Genomic DNA, 18,206 nt, shown 5'->3' with positions numbered 1-18,206 from the left:
TAGCCTTTTTTTTCCTGAATCGCCTGTTTACCATAAAACAATGATTATGATTTATACATAATATAATTAGATGGCAGTGGTGGCTCAGGAGGTGGAGCAGGTCGTCCACTGATCAGAAGGTCGGTTACGTTCTTACAGCTCCTCCAGACCAAAGTCAAAGTGTGAAGAGACTGAGCCCAACCTCACCACTATGGTTCTATCATCAGTGTGTGTGTATGAATGTGTGCCTAAATGGGTGAATGGCATGTATGTATAAGATTAAACTGGAAAAGTTTGAGGCCTGTAGAAAGAAAGAGCCAACCAAAATATTACAGTTAGCCTCAAAGTGTCCATGTGCCATCAAATAACATTTGATGAAGAGAGATCTTGATAATTGACTTGTTAGCACATAAGTAAAGAGAACATATCTCAAAATGAAGCGTAAAGAAACCTTTAACTCAACGAGCCTTACTTAACAGAACAAAGAAATAAGCGCCATAGATTTTGACCGTGGTGTATATGGTCATATAAATTAGAATCCAGTTCTTAAATGTTTTTAAAGTATAAAAAATAATCTGGATATAACATGTTTAAATGTGTGTATGGTAACAAATAGAGTTAGAAAGCTGTAACTATCACTGATGTGTAGCTGAGATCATTTGAGTCCAGGAGAGAATCTGCAGTTTATATGTATCTTCAGTATTTTATATTCAAATGGAATATAAGGGAACTGTTGGGCCTTGGTGGAGTTACACTATGTGGTCTACCGAGTGCTCTTCTAGTATTTGTTTTATTCTTGTACTTTTTTCATTTCTTACAACACTTTGGTCGACTCAGGATGTTTTAAACACGCTTGATAAATAAACCTGACTTGATTTTAGAGGCTGCAGTTTGTGGTGCTGTTGAACTGTATTTATTTATTTTGGCCTCATTTACATTCATAAAGGTCGGCAGAACAGCAGAAACAATATTATGAATTAATGACACTTAAATACTGTTAAAAAGTTGGGAGGCTTCACAGTGACAAATGAAATGGAAAGAAAAGCTTTGGACCATTTGCTCTTCGTAACTCGTAAACTATTACTTTAGTCACTTATTGATTATGAATTACCACATTAAATATGTTTCTTTTTCTCTAGACTTAGAACATTAGGTGTGGCGAGAAGCTGGTCGTGCATTCATCCTGTTTTCTGTTGCTTTGTGTGCATTAGGCTCTCTGTGGTGAACGCAGACTGCTGTTGAAAACCACACTTGATACAGTTTCTTGAGAGTGACTCAGACAACATCCACTCAAACACACCCTGCATCAGATAGAGTGTTTGGTTTGGTTGGTAAGTAAAAGCTGTAGTCGGCCAAATAGTACATCTAAAAGATAACAATATAAAATGGACCACGAGAGCATTACTATTAGAGTGAAAATCAAACGTTTCACCTAAAAGTCTTGTGCTTCACAAGTGATCCTGTGTCTTTGGTGCGAATATTGTTAAATGTCAAATAGTTTTTAAGAACATCTGTTTCTGTTAAAAGCTGAGGAGGTCATATATCAGTCCATAATCATCAGCTAACAATGAAATTGTCCAGTGTGTAAGATTTGGGTGAAAGGGATCTATTGGCAGAAATTTAATGTAGAATAATTCTCATGATGTTTTCAATAGTTCATTTCATGTAAATTGTATGAATTGTAGTTTTCTTTAGACTGGACAAACTCAACACCTTTTGAGTTTTTATGAAAACTTAAGGCTACAACAGGTTATTTTTTTATGTTTGGAAGGAGAGGGTGAGGTGAGGGGTGTTCAGCTGCAACATGCACTTTCAACACTAGATATCACATAATTCTACACACTGTACCTTTAAAGTCGAATGACCATTAAATGGCCATTATTGACTAACATAGGAAAAAAGGTGACAGTAAACACCATTGTTTTCTAAAAATAATCACCTGCAACTTGGTCAATAAATATGTTTAAAGAAGCTGATAAACTTGCTATATGTTGAAAATAAAGCAATGGAAACTGGTATTAAAACAAGGCTTGTAAGTAGACATCAAAGATCTAATTCTTCAATTATGAGTTTTAATCGTGAGTCAGTTTTAATAAAAGTCTTCCTTCAATAAGGAAGGGAAAATCACTAAATATAAAATGACACGAGATAATAACATTCGGGAAAAATTGAACATTGTTTTACTGGGGCTATAAATGAAACATATTTTAACAATCCTGACCACAATAAATATTTCCTCAAAAGTCTGTGTGACTTTAGACTGAAATATTCTGCTTTATACCAAAACCACAGAACGGGACCACACGACTGGATGTGTTTTTTATGTGTAACATTACAGAGTAAAAGATATATGTAGAGTTCTGAGTCTTGGCGTAATTTCCTGGTATAGGTTGTGTCAACAGCTTCTCTGACTGTGTTGTGACCAGTTAAGGTGGAAACCCTGGACTAGACAATCATTATTTAGGGACAGCAGCGGTTAGCACTGTATGAGTCTGAGGTTTGAATCTACTGACGGGCCGCAGCTTTTATCATCCGTTCCCCTAGTGTCTGAGAGTTTCCCACAAGTGTTCGTGTGTGTGGTTTGCAGATTGCAGATTGCAATCTAGTCATGATGTAACCAACCTTTCATCCAAAGACTGAAGTGCATCATAATCCCAACAGAATAAACTATTGTCAGGAGAATAGATGGACCTATGGATCGAGACATCAATTGAGGTGTTGAATTCTTATGATTACATTAAGCCAAAGGACAAAACACCTCAGTGTCACCTTTGACCCAGAACTAACCTGTAGGGTTTTTTATTAATCTCAAAACTATAGCTGAACTTCAGCTGAAGTATTGTCATGGCTCTCTCTGAGTCTAATGCACACACTCATATCCACTCAAGAGATCACACAGGATCCAAGGCCCCAGAAGTAAATATTTGCAATACTGAAAACAAATTTCAGAATCCCAATTTGACTGAGGTGTATATTTTGTTACTTTATTGCACTTGTATGGAAATTCCAATCACTCACATGAACAATATGGAGACATTTTTAAAACCGGATGGAAGATCTTGGGGGAGCAACAAACTGATTGGTTCCACTTGCATCTGAGCAGACTGTCTGAGAGGCCAGACATGATCCATGATACAACCCATTCACTCTGAACACAGCTCCAGTTACTCCCTTCTGTCCAGAGACGAAAGAGACCCGATAATAGAACCAACATCTTTATTCCCATGATAATAACTCATGTAAATACAACATGGTAGCAATGAGAAGTTTGCAGCAATACATGGACATGGTAATGTGATTGATACACAGATATGTAGTATACTCACCATTTATAAAGTATTTATATTTATAAAGTTATTGATAAGCACTTAATTTTTAAAATGGCTGTGCTGATCAACAAATGGCATCTCTGGAGACATTGAACATATAACCTACAAATACCCTCCTATTTGGTTTATCCAAAACATGTCATCGATGTAAGTTTGCTGGTGGCTTGCTGACTGGTTCAAGAAGAAGCAAACATGTTAAACACATATTTAAATCAAAAGTAACTTGGAATGTATTTTAATCCCTGGCTTTTAAACAATATAGGGCTGTGATTCATTTTGTTAAATCACAACAAAATTAAAACTAACTTGTATGAAAGATGCAAATAAAAAAGGGTGGTGAAGTTTGATCGACTGAAGAGCCTTTCCAACAAAAAAAAAGTGTTGGTTGTTAGTATCCGGCCTTATGATATAAAAAAGAGGTGCGGTAGTAACTGAACGAACCATTCACATTTATATAGTTTTCATGTGCTCAGCTGGGACAGATGTTCATGGAGCAGAGCCATGCACATCAAAAGCCTGGTTGATTTTGTTTCCTTGAAAAACTTTTTGAGCAACAATATTCATCAATTTAGTGACCAAGAATTTGGGAGGTCTCTTAAAGTGGGTGTATAGTGAGATATATTTGTTCTGCTCCACAAATAGATCAGTGGAAACATTTGTGCAAAGCATGAAACAAGACCAGAAGGCTTCTCAATGACTCTCTTCATCAGCTACTGAATAGTTTCCTGCTGACTTTAAAGAATGTGCCAGATGTGACCACATAAGCTGCAATCATCAATGCTGACCACATGTTTATTCCATGTTAAATTTAGTTAGCATGAACACCAATACTCCCCCAATACCAGCATTGGATTGAGCATCCTAACTCTATCCTCCTCATATGTACAATTTGATCAATGAAGCAGCAATGATAATCATTAAATAAATTAGAAACAAATGGAGGATAGACAACTCTTTGTATAAAAATCACACTTTCTTTGGCAGCTTTGGATCTGAAAACAAAGTTAATATTTAACCAAAGTGCATAAAGGAGCTTCATGTTTGTTCCTTCCTCTAAAACTTTCCATGTGTAAACTCAACAAGCATGTAACTGCAGCATTTACAGAAACTGACCATGTTGTCCTCAGTTCTTTAGAAGCAAAAACAATCATGAACGTGTTTTACATCTTAAAAAATCTGTTGTATTTATCAGCAAAGGGAATATACACTTTTATTTGATATCTATATATTGTAATGCCACTCAATGCTTTTAGTGTAACACTGGAGGATGGACCTTTCAAACAACAAATCTTCCCATGGAGTTTTCATGAGAGCAAATGTGCTAAATTGATAGTTTCACCTAAACCTCTTGTAAACGGAGAATAGCTTTCATTGCTGTTTGAAAGCAACAAAGTTCATGTGAACAATATTTGTAATTAATAACTGCACTGACAATTTTTTTTTGTTTCTTGTAGCCACCTAACTTAACTTGTAAAGGTACAGTGTGTCGAATTTTGTGATATCTAGTGTTGAAATTTCATGTTGCAGCTGAACACCCCTCACCTCACCCTCTCCTTCCAAACATGAAAAAGAACCTGTGGTAGGTTCATTTGTCATAAAAACTCAAAAGGTGTTTAGTTTGTCCAGTCTGGACTAATGTAAAAAACAAGGCGGCCTCCTTAGAGAGGGTCCCCTCTGTAAATATAAAGTATTTGAATATAAAGGGCCTTTTCTGGGGTAAAGAAAAGTACAATTCATACAATTTAGATGAAACTAGTGAAAACATCATGAGGATTATTCTCCATTAAATTTCTCCCAATAGTTCCCTTTCACCTAAATCTTACACACTGGACCCTTAACATTTGGCCTGGGTTATGAAATGACTTTTCTTTCAAGATGACCAACTAACAAATGTAACTGTCACTTTGTCTTTTAAGTTAAGGACATCAAGCAACTAATTAAAACTTGTTTGTTTGAAATAGCAGTTGATCTGTGGCCTTAGACTTCTTGCTCCTTACACGTTTTGTCAGTTATCACAAGTCAGACAAGTATTACAAGTGTGATGAGATGTATGAATGAGACCTGTCTGAATTGTGAGACAACCTGTGCCCTTAGACACTAATTGTTTGTTTTGTTTTTTAAATGATTTTTAAAAGCAAGGGAATAATGGAATCTTTTTGTTTAACTATTCTTAATCTAATTTTCTTTTACTTCCAGCATCAGAGCACACATGTTATATTCTTACCGTATAGAAAACAAATGTTGATCAGAACATTTATACCAACACTGTTACTAAAGTTGTCACAAATGTGTTGCACTCATAGGTTAGTTTGTTTTCACCTTCCCTCTCAGTTCATCTTAAACCAGCTTGATGGTTATTTTCTTTGCATGTTCTGGGTCATTATTCTGTAGTAAAGGATGAAACCCTAATCAGTTTGTCTTCACCTAAATATTCTCACAACTCTGATAGCAACACACATTTCTACTCACGGTTTTATCCTGATAATGCACAAAGGTGTAGTAATACAGCTTTCTCCAATATTGCTTTTGCACAGGCAAAGATTTCGTAAGAAATCATCAGAAGTTTAGGCCTGTGATCTGCTCACATCTAATTCCGAGGCTTAGTTTTTGCTGCAGGAAAATTGCAAATTGATCATATGTTTTATATAAAATCATGTTTTGAATGTGATTCATATATTTTGTCATTTATTTATGTAATGAGTTGGGAGGGGTCAGGGCTTACATTAAGCACTTTTCAATTTGAATAAAACAACTTACAACAACAAAATCCAACTTGTCTATCTATCTATCTATCTATCTATCTATCTATCTATCTATCTATACATCTATCTATACATCTATCTATACATCTATCTCTTTAAATAGCACATACTTCATTAGATGAAGCTCAGCACAGACACAGGAAAACGGCAGAGAAACACAGAGATCAGTCAGATCTGTTGTTTGTCTCAAAGTTTCAGAGATAAAAGCTGCGAGTGTTTGAAAAGTAAAGAGGAGCAGAGGTGGTGAGCAGACGCACGGAGCTGCACCGCTGGAGTCGCGTGTTGTCCTGTAACTCCGACCAGGGAGATTTTATTCGTCATTGGTACATCCGGGCACTGTGGGGTTTTTTTTGATTGACAGTTGCCATGGCAACAAGCTAGAGCATCGCCATTTTGTCAGGAGGGTTTTTTTCCCCAGCTCAGTCTTTTCAAATGTTCTCCCTTCCCGCCGGAATAACGCTGTCAGTGGATGTATATTTGACGTTTTGGGGGGTCGAGATGCGTCCAGTGGATCGGATGAGGAGGACCGAGAGGCCGACGTTTTAACATAGCTGAAATAATTAGGCGGCGCCGCACTAACTCAGTTGTCCGTGTCTCTGGTCCACCGGGCCGGTTCACTGCGCAGGTTTGGACCGCGCGCCATTTTGTGAAAATTGACACAAAATTCCTAACCAAAATTATCAGAGGACACGGCTTCTGTTTCGCGTTGGAAATACTCCGCGCTCGACCGCATTGTCGTGTTTATCGAAGCGGCCGACGCTAGATTCGCAAAGACGACGTCATATCGCAATTTGGCATAACGTTTATTTAGCGGTGGCTAGAATCGTTAGCTTCGGGCTAGCCAGAGAGGCTACAGCTAGCCCGGGCAGGTAGCTAATGTTAGCTGCGTTCATTTTGTCAACTAGCTAGCCAGTTCGCTAAGGTTAGCTAGTAAGATATGCGTGCTAGTTAACGTTAGCATGGTGCTAGTCAACAGCTGATGGTAACGTTAGTCAAAGTTGGTTCGATTACAGATGTTGTTCACCGGAGCTTGGGACATGACACGCGTATTGATTCTGGCTGGTGAATTATTTTAGAGTTTGCCGGCCAGAGGACGGGCATTGGATTTAACGTTAACATTACTCGCTAACCGTGCAGGGAGGGGAGAAGCTCAAGCTGGATAAGTTTCCTCATCATACAGGTTATTGGACTTTAAATGAAGATCGTGCCATCAGAGGTAAGCATCTGTAAACTGTTTTATTTGACATTCGTCTGCTCATCGTTTGACGTTAGCGCTTTCGCAGATGCACACTCTATGTAACGCGGACGGTAAACCATGGTGGACGCGACAGTGAAGTTGAGAATGGTTGCTTATGGTATGGCGGCTAGCTAACATTTTGTGGCGGCGCCGACTCCACCGAAGCCAGCGGTAACATTTGCTTCCAGTCAGTAGGTCAACGGACTCATTTTAATGTAAGATGGGAGCTGATTTCCAGCTGGCTGTGGACTAGAGGGTACAGCGGATTGTGTGGGCTTTGGCGGAGAGTCATGCTGGCACGGCGTTAACGTTACAGCTAACGTTAACTCCGCGATATTAGACACTGTCATTGTACGATTGAGGCAAATGTTGCGTGTTAGCTAACAGCTCCGTTTGAGTCCCTGTCAGTGCAGTGTCTCATTATATTAACATCGTAGGTGTAGTTTTGGTTTTAGATTTATTCAGTACGGAAGCTCACCTAGCTAACCTGGCTAATGCCTGGTAGCTAATTCGGCTAACCTGGCTAATGGTTAACGTTGACTTGTTGACGAACCAGCTGAATGGGCCCCGCAACCCGCTGGCTGAACACAGCGTCACTAGCTAACGTTAACGCTGGGTTGGTGAGAGATGTGCTCGCTTGCCCCGCAGTTTTTCAGGGTAACGTTAACGACGACAACGCTAGCTAGTTAACATTAGTCTGCTAACTGTAACGCGAGCCCGGACGCGATTGTCATTTATACGAGGGATTGGGAGCAAACGCCAACGATATGTAGCAGGAGAGGACGCAGATTAATACTGAATATGCTTTCTAAATTCCAACCATGACGATATCTACCCCATCTGTAAGTACAGCGCTACCGGGGCTCTGTCTTTATTCCAGACCGTTAGGCTTTTAATTGTTTTGGATCGGTTACATTTGATTCAGCTTCGGCATGGATCTAATCATTTGGGCGTGAGAAGATGGCACACAGGCTCGTTACAGAGATCTTTAGCCATCACCTTTGCTATGATACGGCTACTAATAGCAAGCTAGCTGTCGTTATATTTACACCTAAATAGGCCCGTTGATGCCATGATGAGTCGAGCCAGGAGAGGAACTGTTCATGTGTCAGTACTGAAAATGAAGACTAATCAAACGTTTTAGGGGAGACTACAAAGCTACAAGTGCGCTTGTAAAATGGCTTTGTGCTTAAATTCAGCTTTAATTTTCCCATCAGGGTTAGTGATTCTGAAGATGTCAGATTTGCCCTATATACATCTTGGGTTTTGTGTTAGTAAAATGGGCTCAAACCAAACTTCTTTTAGTTCTTTGTCAATTTGCATAATCTTGTACAATATTTCCAGTGTGGCCAGTTGGACTACCACATTTTTAAAAGTATATTTCAGGTCTTAAAGTTCATTGTAATTCCAAAAGTAATAAGTCATTGGAGATACTGAGAGGAGATCCAGTGCTGTGAAGTCCACAATATTATTGAACATGTAATATGTTGTCTGTGAACTATCTATCTTATCAGTTTCACTAGAGATCTTTTGTGTTTTGATAAGTAAACTGCCTGGGAACTTACTGCTTCTGATCAGTGATCCACAAGCAGCTGGCCATTGTAATTTTAGCATTATTTTTTAATTACCCAAGACTTCATACATTTACCTTAGTACACTCTTAAAAGTTTGGGGGTGTCCCCTGCTCTTTAGGGGTCCTCATGTCCTTTCCTCTCAACAAAAGTTTAGCCACCATGAAGTTAAAACCCTCCAAAGATGCACAATGATAATGATCTGTTTTTATTCTTTGTAGTGGGTTGTGGTTTGCTGCTGGACTCTCCTCCCAGGATGATATGAAATTTTACAGGAGACGATGCATCCAGGTTAGCTGCTATATATTAAGCCTTAACCCTTTTGATGGGAAGCAGTGCTCTTAATAACTTCTTCTCATCTCTTATTTTGCTGTTGTGAATTTGGCATCTAAACTTCTGTGTTTTTCTCATCTTAAGGGAAGAGAAAGTCAAAGAATGTCAAATTAATACTAAGTATATTAACGATTAAATATATCTATTAATTCAGTTGATCTTTCGTATTTGATGACAGAGCTCAGAGTGATTAAAATTGGTTTGACATCATTCACAGATCTAAGCTGAACAAGCATTAAAATAGATGCACTAGTCATCATGACAAATCTGTCTGGTCATTTTAGTGCATTGAATTTAATGTGTTTGAAATAAGATTCAAATATTTTTTTTGATTTAGGTTTACCTTATTTAACTGAAGTAGTTTTACTTTAACATCATGGCTGATTCTATTTTTACATTAAATTTTATTTAAAAAAAATTATATATAAAAATTTAAATATATATATGTCTCTCTCTCTCTCTATATATATATATATATATATAGAGAGAGATATGTTTGTGTTATATAATAATATAATAAAACGGTTAAGGTTCTTAAAATACAGCCTTTGCTTGTGCTCTATCACCTTACAGTTTCCCTTCTTTCTGTCAGTGGATGTGTATTTTCTCCTTTTCCAAAGCTGGGTCAGCTTTCTATCGCTCTCGGATGGAGTGCAGGTTTTGGGCTGTGCAGCTATTTTGCTGTCAGGCTCTTGTGTTGAAAGCAGCGTCTAAGTGTGCCAAAGTTCAATTTTATTTCTTGTTTATTTCTTGTTTTCTCATTGGAAAATGGGAGCAGCTCTGCCCTGGCAACAAAAGTAGGCTATTTGCATACTGCGTTGTGATTGGTCTGTGCATTGATGGGCTTGCCAAATCACGCTGTATCTCTGTGGTGATAGGCTATGCTAATTAGGTGCTGTTGCTGGGATTCTGAATAGTGGTTACTGTGTAGCACTGGTGAATTGTGTTGTCTGGTGAGAGATGCTGATAGCTGAACATGCTATTTAATAATTTTTTGATTCCTTCTGGCTTAAAATGAAGGATGATTCACTGTACAGTGTGGAGATGCTTCATTTTCACCCCTTTCCACTGTTAAAGCTGCTGTTTTGCTCCTTTTTCTTCACAAAGGTTGATATATTACTGCTATATTTTATTTGTGCTTGTCCTTTGATGTATTTTTATGACTTAACAGATTTAACAAAAGACACTTTGCATTAACCTGACATTTCTCTTAACAATGACTTAATCCTTGCTCTTCATTTCAACATCTTGTGTGATCATTTGTCTTTTTTAAAGCCTTAGCTTAATCATTTCAACATAAATGTAAATATTACAAATGCATAATTTCACTTTACATATATATATATATTATTTTTTTGAATGTAAATTAAGACATTTTTGTCTATTCTCACTGGTTATATTAAAGAAGAGATAATATATCATATTAAATCTGTACAATAAATGACACATTTCTTTTCCTGCTTTATTTTTGGGGACAAAAATCTCTTATTTAGAGGAAATACAGCAGATTTAGATTAGGATTATTCCCTGTTTTCCTTTGTCTGTGTTATATTTAATGTTGAGTTAAGGGTAATATTCATAGAAGTGTCATTTCTTCCAGGAGGAGAGACTTCAGCATGCAAACCTTCGTCCGTCCGGCTTGCGCCCTCTTTTTCTTTACACACTGCTGGTCTTCAGATGGCTGCTCCAATGCCCCATACGCACCAGCAGTACAGTGACCGCCACCAGCCAAGCACTGACCAATCTGTTACGGTCTTACCGTACAGCGACCAGACACCACAGCTCACTGCCAATCAGGTACACTTACCTTACCCTGCCCCAGCTCTTTGATTTCTTTTAGTTTTAATATGCAGTGAAAGAATAAGAATGTAAAAAATTCTGCTTGTATATTTAATCAATGTCATATGTCAAGACTTAACAAAAGCATGTTACTAACAAAAGTACTATGCTTATTGTTTGTTTATGAAATGTTGTGCATCTCCCTTTTGACACTTCAGAGGCACATGCCCCAGTGCTTTCGTGACCCAACTTCAGCTCCCCTGAGGAAGCTCTCCATTGACCTTATCAAAACATACAAACACATCAATGAGGTTAGTTTTGTTTTTATATTATGTGCATCTATCGATATCATCTGTTTTTTTATTGTATGAAAAAAAGGAGCTGTGAAACTTTGTAAATGAAAACTAATATATGTGATCATATGTATTGTTTTTTTTTTTTTTTTTTTTTCATTTATAGGTGTATTATGCAAAAAAGAAGCGGCGGCACCAACAGGGTCAGGGTGAAGACTCCAGTCACAAAAAAGAGAGGAAAGTCTTTAATGATGGCTATGACGATGATAACTATGACTACATTGTCAAGAATGGGGAGAAGTGGATGGACCGTTATGAGATTGATTCCTTGATAGGAAAAGGATCATTTGGACAGGTACTTAATTTAAAATTACACACATGCACAACTTGGTTTGATTACATGTGACTGAGGAAGTTTTTTCATTTGCACTTAAAAGCAGAAGTATTAATATTTAAAGTTAACAAAGCAGTTTGAATCTAGTTTTGCAAAACATTAAAATCAACTGTTTTCTTTGTATCTTTTAGGTTGTGAAAGCATATGACCGTGCCGAGCAGGAATGGGTTGCCATTAAGATCATCAAGAACAAGAAAGCTTTCCTCAATCAAGCCCAGATTGAAGTGCGCCTGCTAGAGCTCATGAACAAACATGATACCGAGATGAAATACTACATCGGTAATCCACTCTTGAAATATGATTTGATAAGACATATTAAGGAAATTGAAAGGCTTTTCCTGTATCTGACTAACTTGTGTACAATTTGATTTTCTGCAGTTCACCTAAAGCGTCACTTCATGTTTCGGAACCACCTCTGCCTCGTGTTTGAGATGCTTTCATATAACCTGTATGACCTGCTCCGAAATACCAACTTCCGCGGCGTCTCACTCAACCTCACCCGGAAGTTTGCCCAGCAGCTATGCACGGCGCTGCTCTTCCTGGCCACGCCAGAGCTCAGCATCATCCACTGTGACCTGAAGCCTGAGAACATCCTCCTCTGCAACCCCAAGCGGAGTGCCATCAAAATAGTGGACTTTGGCAGCTCCTGCCAACTGGGACAAAGGGTAAGTTGCTGCAGTTTAACATTAAAATGCATTTTTACAAAATGTCTAATTTATGTGTGTGCTGTTGCTAGTCAACATCAGGTGCATTTACATTCTGTGTCTTTTTTTTGTGTAGATATACCAATATATCCAGAGTCGCTTCTACCGTTCCCCAGAGGTGCTGCTGGGAATGCCCTATGACCTGGCCATTGACATGTGGTCCTTGGGTTGCATCTTGGTAGAGATGCACACTGGAGAACCTCTCTTCAGTGGAGCCAATGAGGTATAAGGAACTGAAATATTACCAAGCAAATTGTTTATTCTGTTCAAATAATATGATTTAGACCTCTAAATTTGGGAAGTTAAGTTAAAAACATATCACACAACTCCCAGTTGTCAACCCTTAACAATCTGGTTGACATTGTAGCTACTTGTCTGAAGTTAAATGTTTTTTAAATTATTATAGAACATTTAAGGATGCTTCACTTAAGTTAAGTCAAGCTGCCTGATGTTAAGTTTTAGATTTACAATGTAAATTTTAGCAGTTTCGCCTGATACTTACCTCTGCTTGCATGAAGATGTAACTTGATTGATAACATTTTCCACAGGTGGACCAGATGAACAAAATAGTCGAGGTTCTTGGTATCCCACCTAATCACATAATGGACCTAGCCCCAAAAGCCAGGAAGTTCTTTGAGAAGCTTTCGGATGGTACATGGAGTGTAAAGAAGACCAAAGATGGCAAAAGGGTGAGCTCAGTTCTTTGCTTAACTTGGCCTTTAAACAAAATGTGTGCTTTGTGATTATCGTCAAAACCAAGGTAGATTGTGACATGAAATGCTGGAGTCTCGGGTGAGTAAGTCTCTTAATCTTTGTACACTTTGCAATAACAGTATAAGCCTCCAGCCTCACGGAAGCTCCACTCCATCCTGGGTGTGGAGACAGGGGGTCCAGGTGGCCGGCGGGCAGGGGAGTCTGGCCATGCTGTTGCTGACTACTTGAAGTTCAAGGACCTGATCCTCCGGATGTTGGACTATGACCCCAAGAGCCGCATCCAGCCCTACTATGCCCTGCAGCACAGCTTCTTCAAGAAGACTGCGGATGAGGGGACCAATACAAGCAGCAGCGTGTCAACAAGCCCCGCATTAGAGCAGTCCCAGTCTTCAGGAACCACCTCCAGCACCTCCTCTAGTTCAGGTAATCCGCATCTGAAAACTATGGGCAGCTGTTCCCTTGTTCTTAAATTTAGTGAAAAATTGATCTGTCAGTTCTTGGGGTCTAGGATAACCTGGGAAATATATAATTTTACATCAATAAAATTATATTTTAAGTGAGGGGTGTTGACTCTTGTGGAACTTGGAATCCATGCTGTGAACTCTAGCAAATTATTAGCAAGAAAGATAAAATTTCAAATGATTAAAATCCATTTCATTATGAAACTTCGAATCATAACATGTGTAACCTGAGCAAATCCGATCGTAGCATTTGATATATTAAATGTGTTGTTGTTGAGGCTGCACTTTTGACACCGTGTTTAACCGTTAGGAGGATCATCTGGGACAAGTACCAGTGGCAGAGCAAGATCAGACCCTACCCATCACCACTTGCACAGTGGAGGACACTTCGGCACGGCCCTGCCTGCCATCGATGGTGACAGCCTCTGCCCACAGGTCAGTGAGTTCGCTGGAGGGATCTCAATGTGATTTGATTCTGAGTTAACCTATTGTGGTGGAAGTAAATGGATTTGTAGTTTTAGGAACAAATCGAAAAGACAAATTAATATGTGCTTTAAAATGTTTGATTGTAATACAAGACAGGATTAATATTCTTAGAATTCTAAAATTACACTTGAAATTAAATTTTATGATGGGTGATTGTGTGTCTATGAAGACTACCATTGGCAAACAATTGTCATTTCCTGACTTGAGAGTTATGTCAACTTTCATTTCAATGTTATATGGTAACAGATCATAACAGTTGAGCATTACTGCCTGAAGACTAGACAAATTATGCAGTTGTATTCTACAACTGACTTTGTTATGTGCTTGACATTGACAGGCAAGACAGCCTTACCCACCCCCGCTGGTGTGGGGAGGTGGCGTTGGACCAGAGTCAGTCACTGGAGAGACACACCCAGTCCAGGAAACCACCTTCCATGTTCCCCCTCAGCACCCTAAGGCCCTGCATCCCCACTCACATACTCATCACCACCACGGGCAGATGATGGCTACGCGGCCACGCCCTCGCCACTACACCTCCCCGACACACAGCTCCTCAACACAGGACTCCATGGAAGTGGTTCATGGCCATCTGTCCATGACCTCCCTGTCTTCCTCTGCCTCCTCTTCCTCTACATCGTCCTCTTCCACTGGGAACCATGGCAACCAGGCCTACCAGCTCCGCCATTTGCCCACCGGAGCCCTTGACTTTGGTCAGAATGGTGGGCTGAGTATGGGGCTAGGTGCCTTCTCGAACCCACGGCAGGAGACTGGCATGGCAGCGCACCCTGCATTCTCCATGGGCACGAACACAGGGCCTGGCCACTACCTAGCGGAAGGCCACCTGGGCATGAGGCAGGGCATGGACCGAGAGGAGTCTCCAATGACTGGAGTGTGTGTGCAGCAGAGTTCTATGGCCAGCTCGTGACTGCACTGACATTTGGCTGTGTGTTCCCCCTGTGCGTCATTTTTAAGGTGGTGTTTTTTACTACAAGGTGTGTTGAGAACAAAAGCTGCTCACGTCAGAAGGGAGATATCACTGAACCGCTACTACAGAGAAAAATCTTTGTTAAAAAGTATATATGTAATTTTCATCAGTTTTTCTTTTGCAATCATTAGGCACAAAATAATACTGCGGAATAACCATAGTGAGATTGAGACATCCATCTTACCATTTCACCAGTTTCATGTAACCACCAAGTAATCACCATATGGTATTATGTGGCAAAATCTTCTAAGGAGCATTTCAGAGTGAAGTTTGAAGCTGTTTTGCAGGTAGCTGTTGGTGATGAAATGCTTGGCGTCCTCTTTCGATTCAAAATGTGGACCGCCTGACATTACTGTTCCACTGGTTCTTAATTATTTTGCCCTTTTAAGTGAAAATTTCACGTAAAAGCTGCTTGTAAATCCTGTAGCTTGACAATGAGGGGAAGTGTTTGCGGTGATATTTCTTGTTGTTGGTCGGTATTGTGTAACTCTGTTGAAGGGAAGCACACGGCAGTGGAGTGGAGTCCCTATAGCGTGTGCTGGCCGGTTGGAGAGGAGAAACCCGCAGGTGGATACTGACACCAACCGGGTCAAAGGAGAGGGAAGCACCACCCCTCAGGCCTAGAGGCCCCGTAGTCCTGCGAGCTGCGACCGGGCCCGGCACAGACGAGAGCAGCGATGGGCACGGGAGACGAAAGGATCCAGCCCAGGGAGAGGAAGACAGTCAGTGGCTGGTTCTAGATAACCCTTTGGCCTTATGACTCATGGACTTGGAATGGGATGGAGCTGGACATTATCATTTGAATTAAGATGGCTTTTCTCTATTTTTCTCTCTAGACAGCCCTTAATTCTTTAAGGAAATTAAAACAACTTAGAAAAGGTAAATAAGAATGGTAATTTGAGGCCTTTCTCGACAAAGATTACTTCTTCAGCAGGGCCCCACATAACAGGGTCTTATTGTACACAACAACCTCCTAAACATTACTTCCTTGAGAATCTTATTCACTGGTTAAGGATTTAGCAGTGGAAAGAACTATCTATTCCAGAGTCTACCCTTTTATGTTTTGTTATTTTTCCCTTTTGCATGTAGTTCCTCATCAGAACCACCTGCACAAGTCTCTCCATCCAAAACATGGAAACTGAAGAAAAAAATGAGTTAAGTGACTGCCTTTTTTCTCCTCAACTTATGCTGTGAATTTTACAAGAATTTATTTTCCCTTTGGATATGTTTTTATACCAAAGCAGTTGTTTTATAGCATATAGGTGTCTGTAACCAATAATGTAGCAGTTCACCACTTTGACGCAAAGTTTAACAAGATCTTATTTTAACGTCAATACAAACAGCTGCAATATTTTACTTTAGCAAAACTGGAGACCGTTGTTGAGACCGTTGGCTATTGTGTATTCTGGCCAGATTTGTTTGCAAAGTTTTACCAAAACTGTTTCCATATTAATTGGTAGGTTATTTTGGGAGTCTTTTAAAACTTGGTATGTTAGAGAATTTGGTAGTTACTCTGCAGGCTCCGGAGTAGCAAGATAGAAGCTGATGGTTTTAAAAAAAAAAAAAGGAGACTAATGCGTTCTATTTCTGTGTCGTCGTTTTTCTTTTGCCCCATCATACTATTTCAAAGGGTTTTGCTGCCTTTCATACATCATTTGGTCAACTTGGCTAGTTTCTGCCATTAAGCAAGACTTAATGTCATTGTCTTGGCAGCATTAAGATAATTGTGGCAAATCAGTTTGTGTTGAATGGCATTGTTCTGATTTGGTAGGGCAGATCCCCATGATTGTTGTCCTATTCAAAGGGAAAGGGTGTCCATCAGCCCACAATCACATGCTTTGCCTAGGCAGACATGCATGTCCTCAAAACATTACAGTCAATATCCAGATTTTTTTTTTATATCAGGGAGTTTGAAGTGCTTTCCTTCTTCTGTTGCTCATTTTATCAGCTTTGAAAATTGGACAAAAAAACCTGCCCACAGCCACCATTCAAATTAAGGGCAGGCCACAGGTATTGCTGTTGTCATTTTAAAGGGGAAACCATCATAAGAAATCCTGCTTGGTATTTCCACAAACAAAATGTAAAGCTACCTATATTGAGATTGGGGTTTCATCTGGATGTCAAGGTTAATTGCAAATTTGCAATCATTTTTCATACCCCGCAGAATTTGAGACATTTAGAAATCGCCAGTGGTTTTATGACTGGCACTCATACTGGTACTAAACATTCCAAAAATAAAGACTGAAAAAGAAAAAAAAATTGACTGCAGTGACTCGTAAGTGTGCGCCTATTTCAGATCATGCTGATTGACCTCTTATTTAGAGCAGTTGTCATGAAATGCAGCCCCTTTTTAATAGTTGAAATAGAATTTATGTATATATTTATATTTTTTTAATAAAGGAAGTATAGAACTCACTACCTTGCTCCTGCTGGTATGTTGATTATGTTTGTCAATTTGGTGACCATTCAGTGGGCAGGAACTCCTGTTTTCTTAGTGGCAAAACCTTGCCTTTTGGCAAAGGTACTTGACTACATCAGGACAACACTATGAGGTAGGGTTTGAATCAAACAGGGAAAGCTAGATCTTCAAACCTTAATAATTTTCACAGGGTATATTGTAAGTGCATGTACATCACAAACCTTACTTTTTGGTTATATGAGAAGCACATGGTTGAAAAAAGGTTCCATCTTTCATAAGCCTGTTCAGTTTGTGGGTTACACACAAACACGTATACTTGTTGACATATCTGAACACCCAACAGAAGTTGAAATCCTCTTATTTAATTTGGAATTATCCTTTTTTGTTTTGTTTTTTTTTTTCTTTGGTTTTTTTTTTTTGATTCCACATTTTTTCACTTTTTTTGTACATGCAACATGCACTATAGAATTGAACAGCATGGGGGAAAGGATAAGTCCATGTATCCACAGATTGTAAGATCTAGTCAAGACTTTGCTGTGTTTATGACAATGCCCTTTGTATTATATTAAGACAGTCTTATGTATGATATATAAAAAGAAGTTAATTGAATTGCTCTGTGTGTCGTTATTGTTCTCCGGCTCCATCCGCTCTTCATCCCCTGCAATATAAACACACAATCCAGCGAAATACATAGGTTTACATACACTGAAACAAAATAAAGTTACGATACATCATGTGCGTGGTAGGGGTTGATGATGGG

The 18,206-nt window shown here is 39.2% G+C and overlaps 1 protein-coding gene across 5 annotated transcripts; it reads left to right on the top strand.

The window, feature by feature from the left end:
* The first annotated feature begins 6,410 nt into the window (after window positions 1–6,410).
* Window positions 6,411–18,055, top strand: dyrk1ab (dual-specificity tyrosine-(Y)-phosphorylation regulated kinase 1A, b). Of its 5 annotated transcripts, none has more exons than XM_020088326.2 (12): window positions 6,411–7,286; window positions 9,100–9,169; window positions 10,812–11,008; window positions 11,209–11,301; window positions 11,450–11,638; window positions 11,809–11,956; window positions 12,056–12,342; window positions 12,458–12,604; window positions 12,930–13,070; window positions 13,215–13,518; window positions 13,867–13,991; window positions 14,380–18,055. In XM_020088326.2, the coding sequence occupies exons 2-12, from the start codon at window positions 9,160–9,162 to the stop codon at window positions 14,965–14,967; spliced, it is 2,229 nt and encodes a 742-aa protein (XP_019943885.1). In that variant the 5' UTR covers window positions 6,411–7,286; window positions 9,100–9,159; the 3' UTR covers window positions 14,968–18,055. The 5 variants fall into 5 exon arrangements, with proteins under 5 accessions (XP_019943885.1, XP_019943889.1, XP_019943886.1 ...); XM_020088327.2 differs by lacking the exon at window positions 6,411–7,286 and adding an exon at window positions 7,788–8,149; XM_020088330.2 differs by lacking the exon at window positions 9,100–9,169 and having other exon boundaries at window positions 6,443–7,286.
* The last annotated feature ends 151 nt before the right edge of the window (window positions 18,056–18,206 follow it).

This window comes from Paralichthys olivaceus, chromosome 11 (genome assembly GCF_024713975.1).
Source record: "Paralichthys olivaceus isolate ysfri-2021 chromosome 11, ASM2471397v2, whole genome shotgun sequence".
NCBI lineage: Eukaryota > Metazoa > Chordata > Actinopteri > Pleuronectiformes > Paralichthyidae > Paralichthys > Paralichthys olivaceus.
This window is presented reverse-complemented; position numbering and strand designations above follow the sequence as displayed.